We start from the raw sequence: 25,535 nt of genomic DNA on the forward strand, positions 1-25,535 counted from the left end.
AGGGGATCTTCAGCAGAGGGTCCTGCAGCGCTGCTGCCTGGACATCGTTACCAACGCACAGCGGCGTTTGTGTTCCTTCTCTCCCCAGCCATCCATTATATATGGCCAGGATGGATCAGCGAGGCTTGGTTACAGGGAGAAATTCAATCGAGGGGCTGGAATAAAATCAAGAAGCAGCAGATCAAAGCCTTTAAACACTGATCGCCTGGCAAGGATCCATACATACGAATATTCAGCCTTTTAACTACTGTCCTCACCTGGACACGGGCTGATGTGGGCACAGAGAAGCTCTTGGTGTCCCCAGCATCCCCAGTGTCCCCCTGGGGGAGGAACCGACACCACCCTGGCAAAGAGCTGCAGCCCCTGAGCGGGTGACACTGGGCTGGTGGCAGCGTGGGGCTCTACAATATTGATGGGGATGTTGTACAAAACATGGGAACATGTCCCGGTGCTGGAGACGCCGCACGTCTCAGGTTAAGCAGGGAGACGCTGCACGCTGTGACACGAGCCACAGGCAAGCCGGCTGCTGTCTCCTCGCCAGCGTGGAGGGGGGAGGCAGAGCTCTACCAGCTACTGGGCCAAGGGGAGACTTTGCCAAAAGCCTTACAAGGGTTGGATCTTCCTTGAGGTAGAATCATGGAATGGTTTGGGTTGGAAGGGACCTCAAAGCCCATCCAGTTCCATCCCTGCCATGGGCAGGGACACCTCCCACTGGATCAGGGGCTCCAAACCCCATCCAACCTGGCCTGGAACCCCTCCAGGGATGGGGCAGCCCCCACTGCTCTGGGCACCCTGGGCCAGGGCCTCCCCATTCTCAGTGTCAAGAATTTCTTCCCAATGTCTCACCTAAATCTTCCCCTTCCAATTTAAAGCCATCTCCCCTCCTCCTATCACTCCAGGCTCTTGGAAAAAGCCCCTTGCCAGCTTCCCTGGGGCCCCTTTCCATACTGGAAGCTGCTCTAAGGTCTCCCCTGAGACTTTTCTGGGCTGAACTCTCTCAGCCTGTCCTCAGACAGGAGCTGCTCCAGCCCTCAGGTTATCTCCGTGGCCTCCTCTGGACCCGTTCCAACAGCTCCATGTCCTCCCTGTGCTGAGCACTCCAGATCTGGACCCAGGGCTCCAGGTGGGTCTCTCAGAGCGGAGCAGAGGGGCAGAGTCCCCTTCATCCCTGCTGGTCCCACAGCTCTGGATGCAGCCCAGGACATGGTTTCTAGGCTGTGAGCACACCTTGCCTACTCTGCCTCCTGCTCCCCTTCAGCCCATCCCTTCAATGGCACATCCATGCCTGATCCTGCTGCTTCCACAGCACTATTCTGGCTGCAGAAAAGGGTCCAGGAGGTTGGATCTGCAACCCAGCACCCGCTACGGATCAGGCATGACAAAGCCCCTCTGTAAGCACTGCCAGAGCAGAGGGACACGCAGATCGCTCTGCAATCACGCCCACGGGCACAGCCATAAAAATAAAAGCTTTTTTATTTTTTTTTTTTTTAATATACCATTACAGAAACATCTGAGGAACATTCTCAAGAGGACGGGCAGCTCTATGGCCCTGGGGAAGAGAGCAGGCAGCCAGCTCCAGGGTCTGCCAGGCTGCGCTCCCACGCTGCCGCTGCTCTCGGTGCACAACAGCCCGCTCCTCGCCCTCGGCAGGGAGGCTCGGCCCTCCTGGCGTCAGGGCATCACCTTTTTGTAGGTAATGTGAAGGTGCTGAGTCATGGGCTGCGTAGTGGTTGCCATTGAGACAGTTTGTTCGAGTTTGCCATCAGAATTGAGCCTGAATTTTCTGGTAATCTAAAAGGGGGGTGGGGAAACAACGAATCAAGCAAACAGCATCCACGGGCTCAACTCCTTCCCAGCACTTTCTCATCCTCCCCTTTGCCATCCTTGCAGTTGCTGCCAGTGCCACTGAGGGAAGGATTGGCTCCCTACAGCCACGCCAGGAAAGGAGAAGTTTTCTCTCCTAAAGAACACAGCCCTTTCCGAAAGGGCAGCTCCCAGCCCCGGGACCATTATCCGCAGAGCAAGGCAGTGCCCTTGCACCGCTCCTGTAATTAAAGCATGCTAATCAACCTGTCCCATCAACTAGACACCTTCTGGGGTGAGCAGTACTGCGCGTGAGCTGCTCACCATGTATGCACTCACCTGCTCTACGTGGGGCTTCTTGGCAAAGGAGATCCTGGCTATGGAGTGAGAAGCTATCGACAGCTCTTGTCCATTCACCTCCCCCTCCTCCACCTCCACCAGACCTAGTGAGAAGCAGCGTCACAGACATTATTCAGCTACAAAGCTTACTTCACAATATCACAATTATTCGGCTACGTAACAGACTACCACTCTTCCTGAAGAATGGTTTGAGTTGACACACCAGATACTGAATTCTGCCTCAAAAAACCTCACCAGACAGACTTAGAATCACAAAATCATGGAAAGGTTTGGGTTGGAAGGGACCTTAAAGCTTATCCAGTGAAAACAAATTAAAAGGAACCGTGAGAGGTGCAGTAATCTGGGAAAGTAACACAATGGCCCATCCAAGCAAAGAGCTCCTCTTTTCCCCAACGTGGCTATCAGGAGTGTACCTGTGTTCTGGGCACTGATGAAGGCCACCTTGTTAGTGTCGGGTTTGAGGCGGATGAATCCACATTCCCGGTGCATGGGCTTCCTGGTGTCCGGATGGAAAGCGTTGAACCTGAGGGAGAATCAAAACACAGAGGACGCTGTTCACTACGCTGACAATATGGCGTCTGGTCTGGTTTCATAGAATCACATTTGGTTGGAAAAGACCTTTGAGATCATCAAGTCCAACCATCCCCGTCCGCTACCAAACCTGATCCCTGAGCACCTCACCCGCCCATCTGTTAAACCCCTCCAGGGATGGGGACTCCACCACCTCCTGTGCAGGCTCTGACAGTGCCTGAGAACCCTTTCTGTGAAGGATTTTTTCCTGATGTCCAATCTGAACCTGCCCTGGTGTAACTTGAGGCCATTTCCTCTCATCCCATCACCTGTCACTTGGGAGCAGAGCTCAGCACCCACCTCACCACAACCTCCTTTCAGAGAGTTGCAGACAGTGATGAGGTCTCCCCTCAGCCTCCTTTTCTCCAGGCTAAACACCCCCAGGTCCCTCAGCCGCCTCTCATAACCCTTGTTCTCCAGCCCCTTCCCCAGCTCCGTTCCCTTCTCTGGATGTGCTCCAGCCCCTCAATGTCCTTCTGGGAGTGAGGGGCCCAAAACTGAACACACCATTCGAGGTGTGGTTTCATCTCAGAGGAAACAGTATTTTATTTAAGCACATGATTGCCTGCAGTGTGATTGGAAGAGAAAGACTGACAACGCTTCCTGGCTGGGAGATGTAAACATGGAAAATGATGGATAATTTACAGCTACTTCTTAGAGCTGGAGCTGAGTATTTAAATTGCAGGCAGTAACAGAGCAAACTTATTTCTCCCCCTTCATGAAGAATAAAAGTTCAGCTCATATTCCAATTTATTGTTCATGAGGCCTTGGAGTTCTACATTTGGTCACTCAGAATGAAAAAGCTGCTGCTGACAGAGATAAACCCTCATACTTACGAGAAGTTGAGCATGGGCTGCCCCACGTGAGAGATGTGCACCTCTTCCAGGTACTGGAAGGGCTTCATCGTAGGGAAAGTGCCGTCTCCCGGCGGGTCCGAGAGCCACGTGCCCAGCATCCAGGAGAGGGGCTCCATCACGGGATTCAGCTGGGGAGTCTCTGTGGAGGGAGAAGGAAGAAAATTCAGGGCTGTGTGCTCTGCAGCTTGCTGGGAGCTGGGTGGAGGTGAACACAAACCAACGTTGAACGGTCCAACGTGGCAGCAACACTTTTTTCCACAGCAGCATCAGCTCCGAGGTCCGAGGGGAGACAGGGAACAGTGAACAGAAAGCAGGTCTGTTTCCAAACCTGCTCTGGGGCTTACACAGAGCACAATCTAGGCAGTCCATTTCCAACTCCCCTCTGCAGCTTGGTCTGAAGAGAAAGCCCCCTCCCACCTACACACAAGGAAGGAGAAGACTGAAATCTCAGTGTAAAGAATTATCACTAAATGACAATTAAATCTCTAATGGTCTGGCCTGATTCTTCTCAAGCACTGAGTATGCACCACGTTTTGGAGAACAAGGCAACACAGCCTCACTTCAGAGGAATCATGGAGTATTTTGGGTTGGAAGGGACCTCAAAACCCATCCAGTCCCACCCCTGCCATGGGCAGGGACACCTCCCACTGGATCAGGGGCTCCAAGCCCCATCCAACCTGGCCTGGAACCCCTCCAGGGATGGGGCAGCCACCACTGCTCGGGGCACCCTGGGCCAGGGCCTCCCCACCCTCACAGAAAACATTTCTGCCTAAGATCTCATCTCAATCTCCCTCCTTCAGCTCAAACCCATTACCCTCATCCGATCCCTGCCCTCCCTGATCCAGAGCCCCTCCCCAGCTTTCCTGGAGCCCCTTTCAGCACTGGAAGCTGCTCTAAGGTCTCCACTCAGCCTTCTCTTCTCCAGGCTGAACAACCCCAACTCTCTCAGCCTGTTTTCGTACGGAAGGTCCTCCAGCCCTTGGATCATCTCCATGGTCTCCTCTGGACTTGCTCCAACAGATCCATGTTTTGTGAGCACAGAGTGTATTGTGCCCCCTCCAACTATTTGCCTTCCACTCGCACACACTGCATTTCCCTCCCAGCTCCAACTCCCACCAGGGAAGAGAGGAGGAAAGCTTTGGAGCAGCTGGAATAGGCTGCAGCCTGGGCTGCTGCTGCCCTCTCCTGGGGCAGGAGGTGGCACACACCTGGCAGCAGGATGCTCTCCATTGAGTGTTTGCATTTCCATCAGCCTTGGGGCATTTCAGGACAAAGCATGGAAACGACAGAGGGAAAAAAAAATGGCATTGGCCATTCCCATGTTTTTAAGCCAAGAGAAGCCAACAGATTGTTTCCAGCACCCACAGCTTGGCTCCAGAGCCTTGCTGTGTAATGTCCAGCCTGGCTGGAGGTGCCTGACCAGGCAAGCTTACCCACTTCTAAAGTGGCCTCCCACTTTGTGTCCTCCTCTGGACTCGCTCCAACAGATCCACGTCCTCCCTGTGCCAGACTTCTGTTCCTCTACAAAACCCGACTGAAATCAGCCAAGAAGCTCACAAGATGCAACAGTTTGGGAGACAAAAACCACAGGCACATAAGCAACCTGATCACCAAGATCTCTTTTCTTCAGGAAGTCACTTGGACCAAAACTGCCTTGTCCCGCTCCTGGGCACATGACTGAGCTCCGTTTCACCCTCTGATGCCACTTCATTCCTCCAAACTCCACATCCTTCCCATTCACAGAGGGTTCAGAAGTCATAGAGTGGTTTGGGTTGGAAGGGATCTTCAAGATCACCCAGTTCCAACACCCCTGCACTGCCGGAGTAAGGAGTAAGACTGGAACCGGGTGTTGAGGCCTTGGAGCAGGAGACAAACCAGACAGAGCAGCCGGACAGCCCCCCTCAGGCCATGTCTGCACAGGTTTCAGCCAGTGCGGCTCTCAAGTGGGATCCCTGGCATGGAAAGTTACGCTGGCACAAATTCCTACGCAGCTCTATCAGCAAAACTGCAGCGTGAGCACTCCGCCGACCTGTCTCACCTAAGCTGGTGAATACCTGATGGAGGAAACTTAAGCAAAAATGATGCTTAAAAAAAACCCAACAGAGCCAAACCAACTCATACAGCAGCTTCTCAGGCTTCAAAATGTGGGACGTCCAGCAACAGCTGGACAGGCTCCTGCGGTCCCTTCTTCAGCCGAGTCACTGACTGGATTTAAATTGCCACCATCAAGGTTCTGGGAACTCGGAAGCAGCCTTGTTCCACATACTTTTTCCATAGTTAAAAACAGAAGGAAGCTTTACGCTCTGCTGCCTTTCCTAACTGTTGCACCCTTTTTACACGCCTTGTGATGCTTCTCCAGTAAACCAGTACAGCACAGAATCATGGAATGCTTTGGGATGGAAGGGACCTCAAAGCCCATCCAGTCCCACCCCTGCCATGGGCAGGGACACCTCGCACTGGATCAGGGGCTCCAAGCCCCATCCAACCTGGCCTGGAACCCCTCCAGGGATGGGGCAGCCACCACTGCTCTGGGCAACCTGGGTCAGGGCCTCCCCACCCTCAGCATCAAGAACTTCTCCTAATGTCCAATCTAACTCTTCCCCCTTCCAATTTAAAGCCATCCCCCCTCATCCTGTCACTCCAGGCCCTTGGAAAAAGCCCTTCCCCGGCTTTCCTGGAGTACTGGAAGGCCCTATAATGTCTCCCCAGAGACCTCTCTTCTCCAGGCTGAATTCCTAGCGCTGACACGCTCTGGCTCAATCTCCGCTCTAAAAGCTGAGAATGTGGTTATAATCATAAATTTTCATCTTATGGCCTTAGTAATTAATTTCATGACCAAGCACTGCTGCGTTCCTGTCTCCGTTTCTCACCTCCGTGGTGAGACACTGCGGTGCCTGCAGCCACGGTTGGAGCTCTCCTGCACTACAGAACACAGAGAAAACACTTTAAGCCGATCCACTGTTATAAGAAGGCCAAACATCCTGTCCGAGCTTCCCTCAATATGTTTAACTTTCTCTCCAGTTCTCCTTAGTTAGCATTTTCATTGCTTCCTCGTTGCGAGCTGGTTCTTTGTTGAGAGTCACTGCCGACTCAGTGCAAATTAAATGCTTAATGCAGAGGAAAACACTAGAAAAAAGGAGACCTTTCCACTGGGGAAAAACCCCCACAGGAACAGCAGAGCAAAAAAGTCTCGTTTCACACCTTCCAGCCCCCTTTCTCTCCATGGTGCCATAAAGAGCCACCCTCTCCATGACCAACATCCCAAAGCTGCTGTGTGTCAGGCAGCGCCTGCACACCGGTCGCTCCTGTGTGGAGCACAGCACCTCCTGCGCAGACTCAGCCCTGCTTTTCACCTCTGCACATATATTCCCACCCCTTATCTTATTCCTGGCTGACTTTATAGCTCCCTTGCTCCTTGTAACACCCACTACTGATCAACCTTCTCCCCTGGCCCTTCCCATCCCAGGAAACAAAACCCACAAGCAGCACCTTTCACCCCAGAACAACAGCATTTCTCTTCCCAAGTCATCATTTTACTTTGGAAATCTGGGTGGTATTTTCTCGACTGAGTGCCTGTTGGGAGGTACTTCTGCACGAGCAACTCCAGCAGCATCCACCAACAGACACATCCTTCGCTCCAAGTCATCGTGCAGTTCACATCACCTGCCCTGGTAGAGGCAATTTTCCTAAGGGCACAGCTCTGTGATCCAGTATAAACGTTTCCTTTTCAAGCTAAACTGGCCAGGGATGCTTTGGTGCTTGAGTTCTGCATAGCCAGATGAAAGCACAGCATCTCGTGTCCCTGCGCAGCCCCACTTCTCATCATCAATGAGAAATGTGATTTTGCTGTTCGTTTTCTGCAGTAAGAACAAAATTCTGTTGCCAGCTCGATTGGTGTTGTGGTTTCAGATAAAGGAGAATCAGTTTCCGACTTCAGCTCAGTCTCCTCTGAGTAACTTCACTGTCTGAGAGTCACCTGCGTGTCTTTCAGACAGTGTTTGCCTCTCGCAGCGATCGCACGGGGCACTGGGATGCAGAAAGGCCAGCGCTTGTCCTTACTGTGTTTGCGTCCTTCGGTTTCTCCCCAGAGTTCACCAATTATGCTTCATTCACGTGTCAAAACTGTTAGAAATGACCCTGTTTCTATGCTGTCTTTGTACAAACATTTAAAGACAAATCTAAAGCTGGAAGGAACACGGTTTCGTACAGATTCCTAGCAACCTTATCATTTTTCATGTGGACTCTCGCAAACTCTCCTGCCTTTACTACGACCTTCACGAAAGCAGCACAGCGTGGAAGGGGCTCCACATCGGCTCCAACAGCTGAATTCCAACAGCTTTACCTCTGTGATAACCACAGTCCCCAGGAATCGTACCTGTGTTTGCAGCCATGGTCTGTTGGGTTAGGCCTCTATTGCTTGGTCTGGCTCCCAAACCACCCTCGCTTACCAGTGCTGGGCACAGGTTGACAAGATGGCTATAAGGGAAGTGAGCTCGGTATTCCGTAAGACAGTTATCCCAGTTGCCTGCTGGGAGATGTAGTTTTACTACAAACCAAACTGGAACACTAAGGCACAGTGATCCTGCAATGTCTGCTCTCCCACCTGCACTACCAAAGCTGTGGAACCTTCAAGCAGAACAAGATGGTCAGACAGCACTTACGTACCAGAGGACACTGCTGTTGGAATAGTCTTCCCTCCCCCAGGACACTGGATCCATATTTGCTCGCTGGCTCTCCCTGCTTTCTCCTAGAGCATCCTGATGTAGGATGCATCCTGATGCAGAAGATGCATCTAACCGCGCTCTGCCTGGTGCGCTGTGCCTAACTGCGCTCCTCTGCTAGAGGCGTTCCTCAGCCTTCAGCCCACGAACCTCAGAAGGAAACATTATCCTGCCAAACACGCAGCAAATCCAAACATTAGATGGAAAAGGTCACTGCGGCAGCTGTGCAGGGAACAGCATGGGGCTTCTAAAACCATTCAGTCCGTCCACCTGGTAAGACAGGTTGGGAAAGGCTGCTTGAGCACCCTGTGACAGTCGGAGCACTCCAGGAGCCAAACTCACCCAGCTGAGTCACCAGCCTCGCGTGCAGCTCTGCAGGAACCTGCTCTTCCCAGTCATCTGCTGTTTGGATCCAGTCAGCAGGAACACACCTATGTCGCTGGAGGAAAACCCCAGTTGGGAACGAGCACCCAAGCGAAGATCTGCTCCAGGGGTCAGGGCCCAAAGCTCATCCTTGTGCTGGCGACTGTGCGGAAGCAGGTGAACGCCAGGCAGCAGGAGAGAGATCCTGCAGCGCGGAGAGCTGGGATGCAGGCAGGTAAGGACCTGCACGGTCAAACCAGTCGGTGACTTTACTGACGCTCCCCATCCCAAAGGCACTGCCTTTAGAAGGCAAAACCACGCGGGCTCAGGTTCCCAGCTCATAACATCACCATGGCTACGCATCGGGTGAGTCGGGACAATCGAAATGTAGCTACCAACAACGACTATCAGAGAGACAGGGAATGGTTTGAGTAGGAAGACACCTCAAAGTCCATCCAGATCCAAACTCCTGCCATGGGCAGAGACACCTCCCACTGGACCAGGCTGCTGCAAGCCCCATCCAACCTGGCCTGGAACCCCTCCAGGGATGAGGCAGCTATGACTCTTCCCTTTATTATCCATTTCCTGACTTCTTCTGCCTTCCAACTGATTAAATGATCAAACCAAACACAAGAAGTGACCTTGCTGTGCACCACAGCGTCACAGAATCATTAAGGTGGGAAAGGATCTCTAACACCATCCAGTCCAACTGTCAGCCCAACCCCACCGTGTCTACTAAACCATGCCCCGAAGTGCCACCTCTACAAGCTTTCAAACCCCTCCAGGGATGGAGACTCCATCACCTTCCTGGGAAGCCTCTGCCACAGCTTCACCACTCTTCCCACAAAGAAATTTTTCCCAATATCCAACCTAAACCTGCCCTGGTGGAACTTGAGGCCATTTTCTCTCGTCCCATCACTCGTTACTTTGGAAAAAAGCCCAGCACCCACCTCACCACAATCTTGTTTCCAGGAGCTGCAGAGAGCAATGAGGTCTCCCCTCAGCCTCCTTTTCACCAGGCTAAACACCCCCAGGGCCCTCAGCCGCCTCTCAGACCTCCTGTTCTCCAGCCCCTTCCCCAGCTCCGTTCCCTGCTCTGGATGCGCTCCAGCCCCTCAATGTCCTTGGAGTGAGGGGCCCAAAACTGAACCCAGGATTTGAAGTGCAGCCTCACCAGCGCCAAGTGCAGGGGCACAATCTCTTCCCTGCTCCTGCTGGCCACTCCATGGCTGATCCAAGCCAGGATGCTCTTGGCCCACTTGGCCACCTGGGCCACTGCTGCCTCATGTTCAGCCGCTGTCAACCAACACCCCCAGGGCCTCCTCCTCCAGGCAGCTTTCCAGACGCTCTTCTCCATACCTGTAGCTGCACGGGGTTGTTGTGTGCAGGACCTGGCACTTGGCCTTGTTAAACCTCATACGCTTGGCCTTGGCCCATGGATCCCGCCTGTCCTGGTCCTTCTGCAGAGCCCTCCAGCACATCGACACTGCTGTCTTATTTGGTGTCATCTGCAAACTCGCTGAGGGGGCACTCAATACAGATTAGGGATAAAGAGATTAAACAAGACTGGCCCCAACACTGAGTCCTGGGGACGCTCCTTGTGACCAGCAAGTGACACCATCCCAGATGACACCTTCCACCTCATGAAAGTCTCACAGATCCCGAGCGTAGTACATGAAATGTAAGATCACAAGCACTTCCTACGTGACTGGAGAAGTCTACAGCAGCTTTCCCAGATACCTGCTGCCCACGGCAGCTCATTAACACACCAAAACGCTTCACAGGCAAAATCCAAGGGAAGGCAAATCCCAACCAGTGCTGAGTCACAAATGAGTTAAAACATTCCAGGAAGAAAAAAAAAAAACCAACAACAAATTCACCAAGAGAGTTGTCTACAAAAACACAATCTAACTCCCCATTCCGCACCAGGATTCGCCTTAAGTCTAAGAAATGTGCCCAAACCCCTGTCTGTCTAACCTCTATCACTTGGTCTAACACCAGCTGCTACTTCTCCTTCCAAAACCATACTTTGCTCATCCCTTTTACCCACCACATCTTCACCACCTCTAACTCCAACAGCCTTATTGCTCAGAAAACGTTGAGCTTTGCCTCACGGCAAAGCCCCTGGGAATACTAACCACAGTCCTGGGAGAGCAGGCTGTTCAAGTAAGGGAAACTAATCCTCTTCAGCTCATCGAGCTTCTCCTTCAGCTTCCTGACTTGACTGTCCGAGCGGCTGATCCTCTGCCTCAAGAGTTTCAGCTCTCCGTTCTTCTTCTCTACCTGCTCCCGCAGGCAGCACACTTGGTTTTTGCTCTGCCGGGAGGAGAAACAGTACGAGTGGAGGGAGTCGATGAGTTTGCAAGCTCCGGAGGCCGACATGATCACCTCGTTGATGGACATGGGGTTGGCATCCGTGTCCCCCTTCTGTCCCACCACGGCCTCAGTGGCCGGCTGCGGGGTGAGGTCTGCTGGGGATGCCGATAAACCCTGGGAAGGTTTCTGAGGGGTGGCAGTCAGGGAGGAAGTCGGGGAGCCTTCGGCTACGGCTTTATCGTGTCCCACGAGCTGGTTGCTGCAGCTGGGTTCCACATCTCTCTTTGGCCTTTTCCTTTCTAGCTGCTCTTTTGGGAAAGAGGGCCTCTCCCTGGTGTGCTTGGAGGAGAAGCTGTAGGAATGAAGGGAGCCGATGAACTTGCAAGCACCAGACGCGGGAGGTGTGAAGTCGTCAACAGACACGCCACTCCTGTCTGCCACCCAGCTGCCCACCCAGGCAGCTTTTGGACAGTCCTCCACAGAAGATCTCTTGGGCTTCTTCTGAGTCCTACGCTTTGCAACCAAATTATCACCTAACGTCCTTCTGCGAGAGCCGTCCAGCTGACCGCAGAGGCTCTCCTTGTCCTCGGACATTGATCCGATTTCTGCTTGTAAAGTCTCCTCCTCCATCTCTTTCGTCCCTTGCATCACCATGAAGTCCTGGCCAGAAGATGAGGTCCTCTGAGCTACCTCACAGCCTCCTTCCCCTGGATCCTCTCCATCCCGCAGCGGCGCCGGGCTCGCTATTTCTCTTTTGTGTCCAACATACCCCAGGTCATCATGTTTTTCCTCTGCGAGCTGGAAGATGGTGGGGACGGCCGTGGGCTTCAGCAACCGGTGCTGGTCCTCCAGCCGCTTCGAGAAACTGTCTTTGGTGAAGTGCTCACTGCAGAGAAACGAGTACTTGGTGGGCGTCCAGTTGTCTCTCTTAACTGCTTTGAGCCACTGGATCAGGCGCTTTGAGTCCTTCAGAGGGAACCTACAACAAAACAAACGAAAACTAGGAAAAAATAAGTAGCGATTTGGAGGTGAGAAGGGTTGGGTTTGGATCATGGAAGCTGCATTGAGGGGTTACATTTGTTCCAGGATGCGTTGCTTTGGGCCAAAGAGCTCACGACCAGTTCGCTCCACCCACAAATGCCACGGAGCTGAAGAGCATGGTCGCCTCTGTCGCCGGCGATTCATCCGCTTGCCCGGCTGGTGACCACCGGGCACCCTGGCCACGGATAGACGATGCGACCATCACCGGCCACTCTGGAGACTGCGACCCTGGCTGGAGGGACGTGACCACTGCTGGGCAGCCTGGAGAACGCAACTGCTGCTGGACAACCTGGCTGCAGCTGGGGGACCTGACCACCGCCAGGCAGCCCCTGGCTGGGGACCACTGCCAGGCAGGACGGGGACCACCGCCACGCAGCCCTGGCTAGCAAGGGTGGTGACCACTGCCAGGCACCAGTGACCACTGGCCTGTGAGGATGGTAGCCACTGCCAGGCACTGGTGGCCACCAGCCTGTGAGGACGGTGGCCAGTGGCCGGGCACAGGTGCCCACTGGCCAGGCACCGATAGCCACCCCTAGGCACTGGTGGCCACTGTCAGGCACCGGTGGCTACTAGCCTGCAAGGATGGCAGACACTGGCCAAGCACAGGTGGCCACTTCCCAGGCAGAACAGTGGCTACTGGCCTGCACGGACCGTAGCCACTGGCTAGGCACGAGTGACCACTTCCCAGGCACTGGTGGCTACTGGCCGGCCAGGATGGTGACCAGGGCTGGTCAGCCCTGGCTAGGGAGGGTGGTGACCACTGCTGCGCACTGGTGGCCACTGGCCTATGAAGACAGTGGCCACAACCGGGCACAAGTGGCCACTGACCGGGCACCGGTGGCCACTGGCCTACAATGACAGCGGCCACCCCCGGGTATTGGTGGCTGCTTCCCGGGCACTGGTGGCCTCCCCCGGGCACGGGCAGCCCCTGGCCCTGCTGGGAGCGCTCCCCGTTTCCCCCCCACACTCTTCCCGTTCCCCTTCCGTTCCCCTCAGCGCCGCGGGAGACAAAGGCGGAGGGGGGGCGGCGGCTATGCCCGGGCCCGGCGGGCGGCCCTTACCTGTGGAAGGAGACGGCGGCGCAGCGCGCCTTGCCCTGCCGGTTGGAGCAGTTGGCGGCGGCGCAGCTGATCACCATCTCCCCCGGCCGGGCCCGCCCCGGCCCCCGCCCGGGCTGCCGTACGGCAAGATGGCGGCGCCGGGTCACCCCGGCATCGAGGCTCTTGACTGGCGCTGCCCGCGACAACATGGCGACCGCCACATGGCCGCCGCCATCTTTCGGCCGTAGGGCTGCGCTGACGGGGGATGGATGGGGAAGCGGGAGGTTCGCTCCCGGCGCCGCTCGCTCGCCTACGGGCACCGCAGGGCGTCCCGATGAGCCGCTGGGGCCGAAAAAGGCGCCTCCGAGAGGAGCGGGCGAGGGGGGGGCGGCGCTGCCGGGGAGGGAGGGGCGGGGCTCGGCCGGCTCCGTACAACACGATGGCGGCGCCCGCGGGGCGGCACTTACCCGGGCGTTCGTGTCATGGGCCGCTCCCGCCGGCGCCGCGCGCCACGAGCGGAGCCGCTCCGCGCCGCCGTCGCCAGCCCGGCCCGCGCCGCCCGCCGGGCACCCCTCCGCTCCCCACGCCGCCGCTCCGTACGGCAAAATGGCGGCCGCCACGGGTCGGAAGGAGCCGCGCGGCGCCGCGGAACGTGACGGGCCTGGCTCAGCCAATCGCCGAGGGGCAGGGGCAGCCAGGGGCTCTCCCATTGGCCGGGCGGCGCGTGCGCGCCGGAAGTCGCGCCGGGACCGGATGTGGCGGCGGCGACGGCAGCGGCCGCAGCCCTCGGCGGGGCCGCCGCCATGGACGCAGGTGGGTGGCGGGGGCGGCGGAGGAACCGGGGGCTCGGGGCGGCCCGGCGAGGGCGGTCTGAGCCCGGGGCAGGGTTGAGGAGGCCCTCCTGCGTCGCCCAGCGCTGGCCGGGGCGGGGGGGGCGATAGCGGGGCCGGTGCTCTGCGCGCTGGGCCCCAGCGAGGGGTGCAGAGCCGCTCCTTCCCTGTGCCAGAGCGCCCGGGAACAGAACGCGTTCCTGCAAGTCGAATTGCACAGCCTGAGCCGGGAGATCCCTTTGCTTTCCGTTTGTGTGAGTGCCACAAGGCTCATCGAGGGAGGGGGAACCTCTCTGCGGTGGGGAGAAGGGCTGGGTCTCCTGGGCGAAGAGCAGCCGGGGCTCTGGGCTTAGGAGCAAAGAGGGCTCCAGCCCCTTGGCACCCAGCCCTGCCCCTGGGGTGCTCAGGGAGCTGATGGGCAGACTTTAAGCTGTTTGCTCTGGGCCTCCAGGAAAGCACCACTTGCCAGCACACTGACTTTCCTCCCTGGCTGTCTCCAAATTCCTCCGTGTTTCATAGGTAGTTGGGATGTGTTCTGTTCGAAAGAGCTTAGGAGAAAGAAAAGACACGATCTTTCTCCTGTAAAGGACAGAGATAAGAGTTCAGGCTGTTCTTTTGCAATTGCTCTTTTGCAATTGCCTTCTGCTCATGACTCTCTTTTGAAGCCTCCCACGTCAGTAGCTTTCCTCCTCTCCGAAGTTTGTTTCTCAGCTGTGGGAAGTGATCGTCCACCCCATTTCTGGTGCTTTTGTGGAGGTGCTAATTGGAGGCTGATGGAGTTGGGGAAACGTCTCTGAGGAGAGGCCTCCCCAGAGGATGAGGGAAGCCCAAGAAGAAATTTGGGAAGGAAGAAAAACCTGGTTTTCCCTTCACTCCAAATCCCTGCTTCAGTATTTTATATAAAAAGTTTTTCAAGAAAAGCCGTGCAGGGAAGCTGTGTGTGAGGTGATTGATGCTGGAGGGAGTGGTGGCTAAATTGCTGTGCAAACCATGGGGAAAATCACTTGCTGTGTTTCCATTTGAATCATCAAAGTTTTGACTTCAATGTCTTTGACAGGCTGAGAGAGTTTGAGTTCTTCAGCCTGGAGAAGAGAAGGCTCCAGGGAGACCTTAGAGCAGCTTTCAGGACTGAAAGGGGCTCCAGGAAAGCTGGGGAGGGGCTCTGGATCGGGGAGGGCAGGGGCAGGATGAGGAAGAACGGTTTTGAGCTGCATGAGGGGAGATTTTGATTGGGAAGAAATGTTTTCCAGTAAGGGTAGGGTGGCCCTGGTCCAGGTTGCCCAGAGCAGTGGTGGCTGCCCCATCCCTGGAGGGGTTCCAGGCCAAGGTTGGATGGGGCGTGGAGCCCCTGATCCAGTGGGAGGTGTCCCTGTCTATGGTAGGGAGTGGGACTGGATGGGCTTTGAGGTCCCTTCCACTCCAAACCGTTCTATGATTCTGTGAGCAGAGGACCCTGACATTTGTTGCTGTGACTCTTCTGGTGTGCATGATGGTGCCTCTTGTGGGAAGCAGAGTGCGGCTGTCGGATGAGGTCCTAGATGTTTCCTTGACCATTTTCTGCATCCGGCAGAACTTAGTGCTGACCCAGCCTGGAAATCCCTCTTGCTTTTCTGCTTGTGGAGCAGCCAGGGCTGCGTCAGCAATCAATGCCTTCCAGAGCTGGTGGTTGCAGGGGGAGCCAGGCCGTTCCTTGCCAGTTAGAGCCAGGTTCTCTGGGTGTGGAAGCTGCTCTGATCCACAGCAGCTCCGCTTCTGTAGTTCTGTGTGATTTTAAAACACAAGGAACAGCTAAGTGTCATTTCATTTTTTCTCTTTCCAGCCACTCTTACCTATGACACTCTCAGGTTTGAATACGAAGACTTCCCCGAGACCAAAGAGCCCGTCTGGATCCTTGGCCGGAAATACAGTGTCTTTACAGGTAGGTTGCATGTGCGATGCAACGTGCTCTGGTGCTCCAGAGGACTCTGTTAACGTTGCACTTTGCTATCTGAGCAGCAAGGTGACTGCAGACCTTAGAAGTACAGTCTGCTGGCAGAGCACACTGACTGTCAGTGCCCTGCCCATCCGTCCATCTGCTTGAGGATAGGGAGGCTCTAGAGAGAGACCGGAACAGGTTGGATCCATGGGCTGAGACTAACGGAATGAGGTTCAACAATGCCAAGTGCTGAGTCCTGCACTTGGGACTCAACAACCCCATGCAGCTCCAGGCTAAGGAAGAGTGGCTGGAAAGCTGCCTGGCAGAGAAGGACCTGGGGGTGTTGGTCAACAGTGGGTGAACATGAGCCAGCAGTGACCCAGGTGGCCAAGAAGGCCAACAGCATCGTGGCTTGGATCAGGAATAGCATGGCCAGCAGGACAGGGGAGTGATCCTTCCCCTGCACTCGGTGCTGGTGAGGCCGCACCTTGAATCCTGGGTTCCGTTTTGGGCCCCTCACTCCAAGAAGGACATTGAGGGGCTGGAGCGCGTCAGGAGAAGGGAACGGAGCTGGGGAAGGGGCTGGAGAGCAAGGGTTCTGAGAGGCGGCTGAGGGACCTGGGGGTGTTTAGCCTGGAGAAAAGGAGGCCAAGGGGAGACCTCATCGCTGTCTACAACTGCCTGAAAGGAGGGTGTGGTGAGGTGGATGCTGGACGCTGCTCCCCATTGACAGGCGATAGGACTAGAGGAAATGGCCTCAAGTTCCTCCAGGGCAGGTTCAGATTGGGCAATTTCTCCACCAAAAGGGCTCTCAGGCCCTGGCAGAGGCTGCACAGGAGGTGGTGGAATCCCCATCCCTGGAGGGGTTTAACAGACGTGTAGGTGAGGTGCTCAGGGGTCTGGTGTTGTAGTGGACAGGGATGGTTGGGCTCGATGATCTCTAAGGTCTTTTCCAACCAAATGATTCTCTGCAGGCCCTGGGATACTTCTGTGCAGAAAGTTGGCTTTTTAGAGTTATTGGGCCTTGCCTCTTGAGGCCAGGATGGCTGAGGCAAAGGGATAACGCAGGTGAAAGGCAAGAAAATGCTTTACTGCTTCATATTTTGCTCGTGGCTGTGATATCTTTGGGTTGATTGCACTTATTACGGGAGACAAAAAAGGAAGTTTGTTCTGCACAGCAGTGCTGCCGTGTTCCTCAGCCAGGTTTGCCTCTCTGCATACACCAAGTCAGGAGCGAAATGCTGTTGTCGTTAGTGAAGCTGGGTGGGAGGGGGGTTTAGCTGTGTTTGGTGCCAACCTCATCTGTGTGCCTATTGATGCTGGAAAACTTGCAGAGAAAGAAGAGATCCTGTTGGATGTGACCTCTCGGCTTTGGTTCACCTACAGAAAGAACTTCCCTGCTATCGGTATGTACTCTGGATGAGTCTAAGTGACAACAGTCCAGTTATCTCTAACAAAACAGTCTCTACAAGTATGATATTAATTCACTTCTGGTTAAAGGAATCTGAAATGCATTTCATGTAGTTGATAGGGTAGGCTTTGTCCAGTTCTGGAATCCCCAATATAGGAAGGAGATGGAACTGTTGGAATGGGTCCAGAGGAGGCCACGGAGATGATCTGAGGGCTGGAGAACCTCTGCTATGAGGATGGGCTGAGAGAGTTGGGGGTGTTCAGTCTGGAGAAGAGAAGGCTCCTGAGAGACCTTAGAGCAGCTTCCAGTGCTGAAATGGGTTCCAGGAAAGCTGGCTGAACAGCCCTAACTCTGTCTGTCATATGGGAGGTGCTCCAGCCCTCAGGTCATCCACATGGTTGCCTCTGGACCTGTTCCAACAGTTTCAAGTAATCGGGGAACATTTCCCAGCGAAGTCAAACGAAGACGTCTTGGTTCCTTAAACTATTCTTTGTGGTGTGGTTTTGTGTACTGGGTGGGAGGGGTGTCGGAAGAGGTCTGAGAGCAGGTGAGTGGGGATGCAAACCCCATCTGTGTCCCCACTGTCAGCATTATCCCCAGCAGCTGATGAGGAAAATGGCTCAGATTTGAAGAATTCTCCATAGCTGGTCCTTCTGGCTTGTTGTGTTCTTTCTGTGCTGGGAAACCCTTTGCTAACAAGTTACGAGACACCTTTGATGCAGCGTAATCCCTTTAAATACAAGTTTTTAACCATAGTGTTAAACATATGTGTGAAATTGCAGAGTTAGCGTGCATTTAACTATGGCTCACAAACATGACTGAGGTTTCTGTGTGAGTTATTAAAGGGTAAGGATGGGAAGAAATCCCATTTTCTGAGTCATTTCCCATTTACAGCAGAGCTGTGGTTTGCATGTTGCGCAGTAAACCTTTTCCTTTGCAGTCTCTTTTCTCCCAGCCACCCCTTTTGTCGCTGGCCGCCGCTCTGTGCTTGCCTGCTTAAATACTGTAAGCTTCTCCAAGGCTAAGGGGAAAGTCCTGTGTTGATTTTATAAAGCTTTATCAATTTTGGATGTTAGACGTGATATAAATTGCAGATTGCTGCTGACCATCGAGAAGCTGATTCAATGGTTCTCTGGGGTGATGCTCCCCACGCTTTTCGCGCAGGGCACTTGCATGGGATGGAAAGAAAAAAGCAGCATTACAAAGCAACTCCTTCTTCCAGCCATGCTGAAGCGCAGCTGACTGCGCACTTGTGAGACAGCTCCGTTGCTGCGGTCACGCGAAATGTTTTATCTATGAAGGCTGTAATAACAGCCAGAGCCTCAGTGGAGGAGCAGCAGTTTAGCCTGGAGAGACCTTAGAGGAGCTTCCAGCACTGAAAGGGGCTCCAGAAAAGCTGAGGAGGGGCTCTGGGTCAGGGAGTGCAGGGAGAGGACAGGGGGAACGGTTTTCAGCTGAAAGAGGGGAGATTGAGATGAGATCTTAGAGAGAAATATTTTGCTGTGAGGGTGGGGAGGCCCTGGCCCAGGGTGCCCAGAGCAGGGGTGGCTGCCCCATCCCTGGAGGGGTTCCAGGCCAGGTTGGATGGGGCTTGGAGCCCCTGATCCAGCGGGAGGTGTCCCTGCCCATGGCAGGGGTGGGACTGGATGGGCTTTGAGGTCCCTTCCAACCAAAACCATTCCATGATTCTATGATTTTGTCAAGGAAATGCTTTCAGCTTTGAAGCCTTTGTCACAGACTTTCCAGCGTGAGCCAATATCCAGATTATTCTCCCAGTATTCTGTAGGATATGGGAGCTTTGTTGCTGTAGTCTTTTTTTTTTTTTTTTTGCTGGTGAGATTTTTTTTTTGGCCTATGTTGTTCATTTTGGAATCTCCTCCTGTCATAGCTGCTCATGATATGGGAATTCCTTGGGGCTGATTTTTTGCAGGATGAGTTGCCTGCTCATGAGAAGGGTTACAAGAAATCACCTGTAATGAAAGTCACCTCTCTGAGAAATGTCTCTCTGAACTGGGGTTGGATCTGCCGTTTGGCTCAGGGGCTGCTGCACTCCTGCAAAATACAGCTCCAGTTCTGACTGAGCTGTTTGAATTTCCCTTGGATGTTTGTTCCCCTTTCAGTTAGTGTTAGAGGAGTGAGTTTGTTCATTTTTAAGGGATGTCATTAAGTTAGTTGCTGGTAACTACATCTTTGTTCCTCAGCCATAGGTGCGGGAGCTAAGGGAGTCCTTAGTCCCTGGTTTCTTGAGTGAACCTCCTACCTGTACAGTGCTTTCATTTCACCTCCCTCTTGGCCCTGTTTTGCTGCTCATTCCATGTTTCTTTTCTGTCGTCGTTTCCAGGAGGAACTGGTCCCACATCGGATACTGGCTGGGGGTGTATGCTGCGGTGTGGCCAGATGATCTTTGCTCAGGCCTTGGTCTGCAGACATTTGGGAAGAGGTAAACCAGCACGCAGCCGGGGCCTTGTCCTTCCACAAGCGCAGTGCTCGTAAGGACAGCAGATAACAAGGGCGCTGCTCGGAATTGCTGAGGGCTCTATTTCTTCAGCCTTCCCAAGTTCAGGGCTGTTGAAAGAAAAAGCTGCTGGATCTCCTCCAGTGGGATTTCCCCTGCTATCTACCTGGATTGGTGCAGTTGTCCAAGCCCTGAAAAATGCAGAACGCTGGAACACGCTGCTTACATCCACTGATGCCAAGCGCATGCGAAATTTTTCTCGAGGTTTTTTTGTGTAGCTGAAGTTTAAAACTACTTGGATTGTTTCTTGTTTATAGTTGTGTTGCAAAGCTGAGTGGAGTCTCCTCTCCCTGAATCCTTCTATTCTTGTGCTGCGTCTGAAAGCGGCTCCACCAGAGCATTTTTTGGACAGTCATTGATGGCCTTTGAATTTGGGTGGGAATAATGTTTGTAGTGAGTAATAAAAGAGTGACATGAATACTGGGTCAATTGGTTGATGCACAGGGAAAACAATTGTAGCTCACAGCCTCTGTCTGCTAATAAATATGTTTTATTTGTTTCCCCTTCTCTGTTGTAGACTGGAGGTGGATAAAAGGAAAGAGGCAGACGGATAATTACTTCAACGTTCTTAATGCCTTCATTGACAAAAAAGACAGCTACTACTCCATTCACCAGATTGGTAAGAGCCTGGGGGCTGTAGAGCACAGAGGTGTTCAGTCTGGGTTTCCCATGAGTTTAGAATATCACTCTGTGTTTGTTTTAATAGCTTAGCCAAAACCCACCTACTAGTAGGACAGGTAGTACATGCCGCTGCGCTGCTTGTTTTGTGACGTGATGTAAAACTGCCACTCCTGGTGCTGGATTGTGTTGGATTTTTCCTCTCAACTCGGATGCTTAAGGCTGCCGGGTTTGCCTGATGCTTTAGGTTATATTCAGCATCTCTTCCCATGTCCGAGCTAGCAAAGGTGAGAGGAACGCATTGGTTGCAGTTCTCACTAGGACCTCGTAATACGAGAAGACTGCTGAGCAAAGGAATTCCCAGAAATAGCAAATGGACTCGGATCTCACTTTGGTATCAACTCCCTGACAAATAAAAGAGAAGCAGCCTCTTCCAGTTCTCCTCGTAGGGCACTAAGGCACCTATAGCTTCAGCAAACAGAACATCGGATTACAAGAGTGCTTCTGGTAATCAAACGCTCCAAGCATAGTTTCCTCCAAGGTGACATTGTGTTTTGAACTTCTCTGTTACTGCCTTGTGGGGAGAGGATTTGCTGTGCAGCCCTTGTGGAGATGCTTCTCTCTCCTGTCTACACTAAGATACGCCATGGAAGGGCAGATTCTGCTAACTCAAGAATGTTTCCAAATGAGATTTCTTGAGGAAGGGACACAGCGTAGGTGAAATTACTTCCTAAATTCTTCGGTTTTTCTTTTGTGATGCAGCCCAGATGGGAGTTGGAGAGGGAAAATCCATAGGGCAGTGGTACGGACCAAACACAGTCGCACAAGTGCTCAAGTAAGTGTTGCGTATTTCCTTGATATCATCCAAACGCACAGTTGGGTCATTTGGTTTGTAGATACCTCCTGGCTCATGGGTTCCTGCCCATTGACTGCCGTGGCTTTCAGCAACCTGATCCAGTGGGAGGTGTCCCTGGCCATGGCTGGGGGTTTGGAACTGGATGGGCTTTAAGTTCTAAATTCAGGCTAGTTTCTCTTTGCTACACCACTATCTTTGTCTTGCAGTTGGAAGTAAACTTTGCTTGCTTTCTTTTTATTTTTTCTATAGGAAACTTGCGACTTTTGATACCTGGAGTTCCCTGGCAGTCCATATAGCCATGGACAACACCGTAGTGATGGAAGAAATCCGTAAGTATCACATAGGGGTACAATTTGGTAGATCCCCTGGCAGCAAGAAGCCAGAAAAATATTGGAGAGCATGAAGTACAACCCAATAAGCATGAAGTAAATGTTCTAGCTTAAAGTTTTGGCCAAACATGCTGAAACCAAATGAGAATTGTTGTTCAGGAGCATTAGAATCATCCTTTTGAATCATCAAAGTTTTGACTTTGATGTCTTAGACAAGCTGGGAAAGTTGGGCTTGTTCAGCCTGGAGAAGAAAAGGCTGTGGGGAGACATTAGAGCAGCTTCCAGTCCTGAAAGGGGCTCCAGGAAAGCTGGGGAGGGGCTCTGGATCAGGGAGGGCAGGAATAGGATGAGGGGAATGGTCTTAAATTGGAAGGGGGAGATTGAGATGAGATCTGACAGAGAAATGTTTTGCTGTGAGGGTGGGGAGGCCCTGGCCCAGGGTGCCCAGAGCAGTGGTGGCTGCCCCATCCCTGGAGGTGTTCCAGGCCAGGTTGGATGGGGCTTGGAGCCCCTGATCCAGTGGGAGGTGTCCCTGCCCATGGCAGGGGTTGGGACTGGATGCGCTTTGAGGTCCCAGTACCTGGCAGCAGCTGTAACAGGATATGTGTCAGATCTCTTGGAGTGTGTTCGCAGTGAATGGTTTGGATGCAGCAGGGTGGCTTTAGGCTGTGTTGTGGTCCCGCAGTGCTGCCAAACCTGCCAGCGCAGCAAGGTGAGCTGAGTCTCTTTAAACTTGGGTTGAATGTGTTTGGATCACAGCACACAATTGCCAGCTGCTTGGCCTGATGAGGAAACCTGCAGTGATACCTGTGCAGCAACAGCCCTTGCTTGGCGGCTGATTTTAGCTCATCAGAGCAGGCCGGCTGCTGCAACAAAAAACCCCGTGACAGCAGGATAAATCACATCAAATAATGACTTTCCATTTTCTCAGGGCCTCCTGTAACTCTAATATGATGCACATGTACAACTCCTCCCTCCTTGGGGACAGCACAGGGAGCAACCACAGGCTCCTCAGTGCAGGTCGTCTCACACTGCAGCATTAGATCAAAGTCCTATTTCTTCCAGCCCTGGGTGTAACGTCCGTTCTCCTCGTTCAGCTGGGTTCAAAGCCCTTGGTAGTGAGGAAACACCCTGGTGAAGTGGCCAGTGATGAAGTTGTTTGTTTATGCTGTGTCCCACCTGCTGAGTGTCCTGGCATCCAGCTACAGCCAGGAATAAATTAAATGAGCCTCCAGCCTTTTGTTCAGTTGCCTTGACTTCAGGATTAAAGTGCTGTGGGTTTCTTTGGGGCTTGGGTTGTTTCTTCACACACCCAGCGAGTAATGAATTTGGACAGTGGGACAGGTAGGCTGGGAGAGGTTTCTGTATGTCATTTCCATAATTGGTTGCTTTGCAGCCTGGATCTGTGTTTGTCAAGCCCGGAGAATGAGGGTGCACAGTGTTTGTGTCATACGTGTACCCGGAGGAGTTTTACTGCCCCATATCTCACAGGCAAAGCTCACACTGAAATTGTGGAGTTGAATGATTGTCCTGCTTCAGGTCTCTAGAGCGGCTTCTGAATGATCCCTGGTGAAGGCTTTAGTGAGCTCCAGCATAGCTACAGCTGCTCCAGACAGACACTGTGTCTCATGGGAAGGTTTAGGCTGGAAGGGAGCTGGCAGGGACACCTCCCACTGGATCAGGGGCTCCAAGCCCCATCCAACCTGGCCTGGAACCCCTCCAGGGATGGGGCAGCCACCACTGCTCTGGGCACCCTGGGCCAGGGCCTCCCCACCCTCACAGCAAAATATTTCTCCCTAAGATCTCATCTCAATCTCCCCTCTTTCAGCTGAAAACCATTCCCCGTGATCCTATCCCTGCACTCCCCAACCAAGAACCCCTCCCCAGCTTTCCTGTTCATATCACCTTACAGCACTGTTTCCAGGTGAATATCTCCTGTGTTAAGCCGTAACGCTTTCCTCATTCGGTTCAACATCATATCCTCCATTAATTTTTTGGGAGTTGAGCACTCCAGGTTCTTTTCTTCCTGCCTCCATGCTCTCTGAATTCATAACACTGGCCTGACCTGATCAGCTCGCTCAACCACATCGGCACAGCTCCTGCTGGATGGGTTTGGATTCCAAGGGCCCAGCAGGTGGTGGCAGTGAGTGCTGCACACTTTGGCATCATCTTGGATGGAATGCAGAGCCCTAGAGGACTGCTGCAGGAGTAAACACACCACATTATCCAAACACTGGACCTCGTTAAGGGTCCCTTTTTTTTATAGGTGCTGTTGGCTTCTAGTAAATAGCAGTTGTTGATCAGAGGTCAAATAGAATGACTCAAGGTCAGGTAACAGAGGTGATTTCTGATGCTTTCTGCTCCTGTTCCCTTTCCATAGGGCGGCTGTGCCAGTCCAACTTCCCGTGTGCTGGAGCTGCAGCGTGCCCAGCTCTGGAGTCAGACGTGTTCTACAATGGGTGCCCGGCGGATGCGGGCGTCAGAGATCGGCTCTCCCTGTGGAAACCATTGGTGCTGCTGATACCTCTCCGCCTTGGGCTTACAGAGATCAATGAAGCTTATATTGAAACACTAAAGGTAGGGGACCTGGAGCTGAATTCTGGGTATTCTGATGCGTAAGGACTTCATTTCGGTCCCTCTTTGTGTTTAGATAGTCCCGACCTGCTGAAGCGTTTGCTCAGCATGACTGTGGTGTGCGTGGTGGCAGCTGAAGCGTGGATGAGCGCGGTGTGGCAGACGCCCAGTGGCTCTGATGCCAGAGATTGTACTGCAGAATGAGGCTGGAATATGGCTGATGGTTGCAGTGTGGAAGATCGGGAGGCTGCAGGATTTATGGTGTTGATACACAAAGCAGGGCACACAGTGTCTTGCTGTACAAGCTCTGATCCGAGTAGTCACGGAAAGTTACTTGCCCTTAACTCAGTAAATGTTGCGTGGGTACTTCAGCTGCATAAGGAACTGAATGACTGTTTACTCTCAAGGGCACTGTTGCAACCTCATGACAGCTGCAGGACTTACCCAGCCTAGGTTCAGGAGTCCTGCTGCTGCTTACATTTGCTCCCACCTTTGTGCTCCTGTCAGCAGTTAAACGTGTTTTTCAGCTGCTTCTGTGTTCCTTGAAGGCCCTGCGTTGCACTTTTCAGCCTTCCTGGTGGAGCTTTTCTCCAGAAATGGCTGTTCTTGCTGATTTTCAGTATCCCCATCTTTCTTTCCCGCTGCATTTTTTGATGTTTGTCGTTGTTACCACCTGCTGTCTCACTGTCTTATCAGCTGTGTGTTTTCTGTATTGCTTTTCCAGCACTGCTTCATGATGCCCCAGTCCCTGGGAGTGATCGGAGGGAAACCAAACAGTGCTCACTACTTCATTGGCTATGTCGGTGAGTGTGTGGAGTCCTGCAAAGACTTTGCAGTTAAAAAATATCTGTGGAGTGGTACAGTTCTCCTTCTTGGGCTGCGGTGCCTGCTGCAGGGTTCTTTTTGCCTGATGGAAGCATGGCCTGAAGCTCTTTGTGAGGACCTGAGTGATGTGGCTTTGAACAGTGGCCATAGTACAGGCCGTAAACATCCACTGCGTGATGCTAAATCCTGTCTGTAAACAGCTCTGTGTAGACACTTCCTACAGAGAGCTGACCTCCCTTTAGGGGCCTGGCTGGATTTAACTGTCCTGTAGCTGTCCCCGTTTTGAAACCCTACAAACTGTCGTCGTTTTACTCTCGTCCTTCCCTCTTATTTTCTCTCTTTGCCCAAGACCTTCATCTGGTTGTGCTTTGGATTTCTGGGGCTGACTTGAGCTTGCACAGGACGTTGGCACCGTACCCAGGCAGTGCCTGTGCCCCAAGCCGGGGTGTCTCTAGGAGTGGGCAGCGCAGTTCTGCTGGTGGCTGGCTCTCGCCAGATGAGAAGCATCTGGGAAAGTGGCTGGAAGCAAGTTACCCTGATAGAACATGGGTTTCCATGTGATAGAACATGGGTTATAAGAGCTGGTTCTGT

General features: G+C 53.3%; 2 protein-coding genes across 8 annotated transcripts in view; one reads left to right on the plus strand and one right to left on the minus strand.

Annotated features, from left to right (window-relative positions):
* On the minus strand, positions 1–13,824 carry THAP4 (THAP domain containing 4). 6 transcript variants are annotated; one of them, XM_054073979.1, is made up of 6 exons: positions 13,093–13,421; positions 10,813–11,990; positions 3,570–3,729; positions 2,577–2,686; positions 2,143–2,246; positions 1–155 (listed from the first exon to the last, which is right to left on the minus strand). In XM_054073979.1, exons 1-6 carry the CDS (start codon positions 13,278–13,280, stop codon positions 144–146), a joined length of 1,752 nt encoding a protein of 583 aa, XP_053929954.1. In that variant the 5' UTR covers positions 13,281–13,421; the 3' UTR covers positions 1–143. The 6 variants fall into 6 exon arrangements, with proteins under 6 accessions (XP_053929954.1, XP_053929955.1, XP_053929951.1 ...); XM_054073980.1 differs by lacking the exons at positions 1–155; positions 13,093–13,421 and adding exons at positions 1,456–1,791; positions 13,539–13,824 and having other exon boundaries at positions 10,813–11,969; XM_054073976.1 differs by lacking the exon at positions 1–155 and adding an exon at positions 1,456–1,791 and having other exon boundaries at positions 13,093–13,419.
* Positions 13,805–25,535, plus strand: part of ATG4B (autophagy related 4B cysteine peptidase) — a 16,953-nt gene continuing 5,222 nt past the window's right edge. For both annotated transcript variants that reach the window (XM_054073984.1, XM_054073985.1), the window contains exons 1-9: positions 13,805–13,884; positions 15,721–15,819; positions 17,151–17,222; positions 19,569–19,667; positions 20,260–20,361; positions 21,123–21,195; positions 21,466–21,545; positions 23,926–24,122; positions 24,844–24,922. In XM_054073984.1, the coding sequence (XP_053929959.1) occupies positions 13,875–13,884; positions 15,721–15,819; positions 17,151–17,222; positions 19,569–19,667; positions 20,260–20,361; positions 21,123–21,195; positions 21,466–21,545; positions 23,926–24,122; positions 24,844–24,922 (811 nt within the window). In that variant the 5' untranslated portion in view covers positions 13,805–13,874. The remainder of the gene's footprint in view (positions 13,885–15,720; positions 15,820–17,150; positions 17,223–19,568; positions 19,668–20,259; positions 20,362–21,122; positions 21,196–21,465; positions 21,546–23,925; positions 24,123–24,843; positions 24,923–25,535) is intronic.

The sequence above is a fragment of the Cuculus canorus genome, chromosome 9 (genome assembly GCF_017976375.1).
Source record: "Cuculus canorus isolate bCucCan1 chromosome 9, bCucCan1.pri, whole genome shotgun sequence".
NCBI classification, from domain to species: domain Eukaryota; kingdom Metazoa; phylum Chordata; class Aves; order Cuculiformes; family Cuculidae; genus Cuculus; species Cuculus canorus.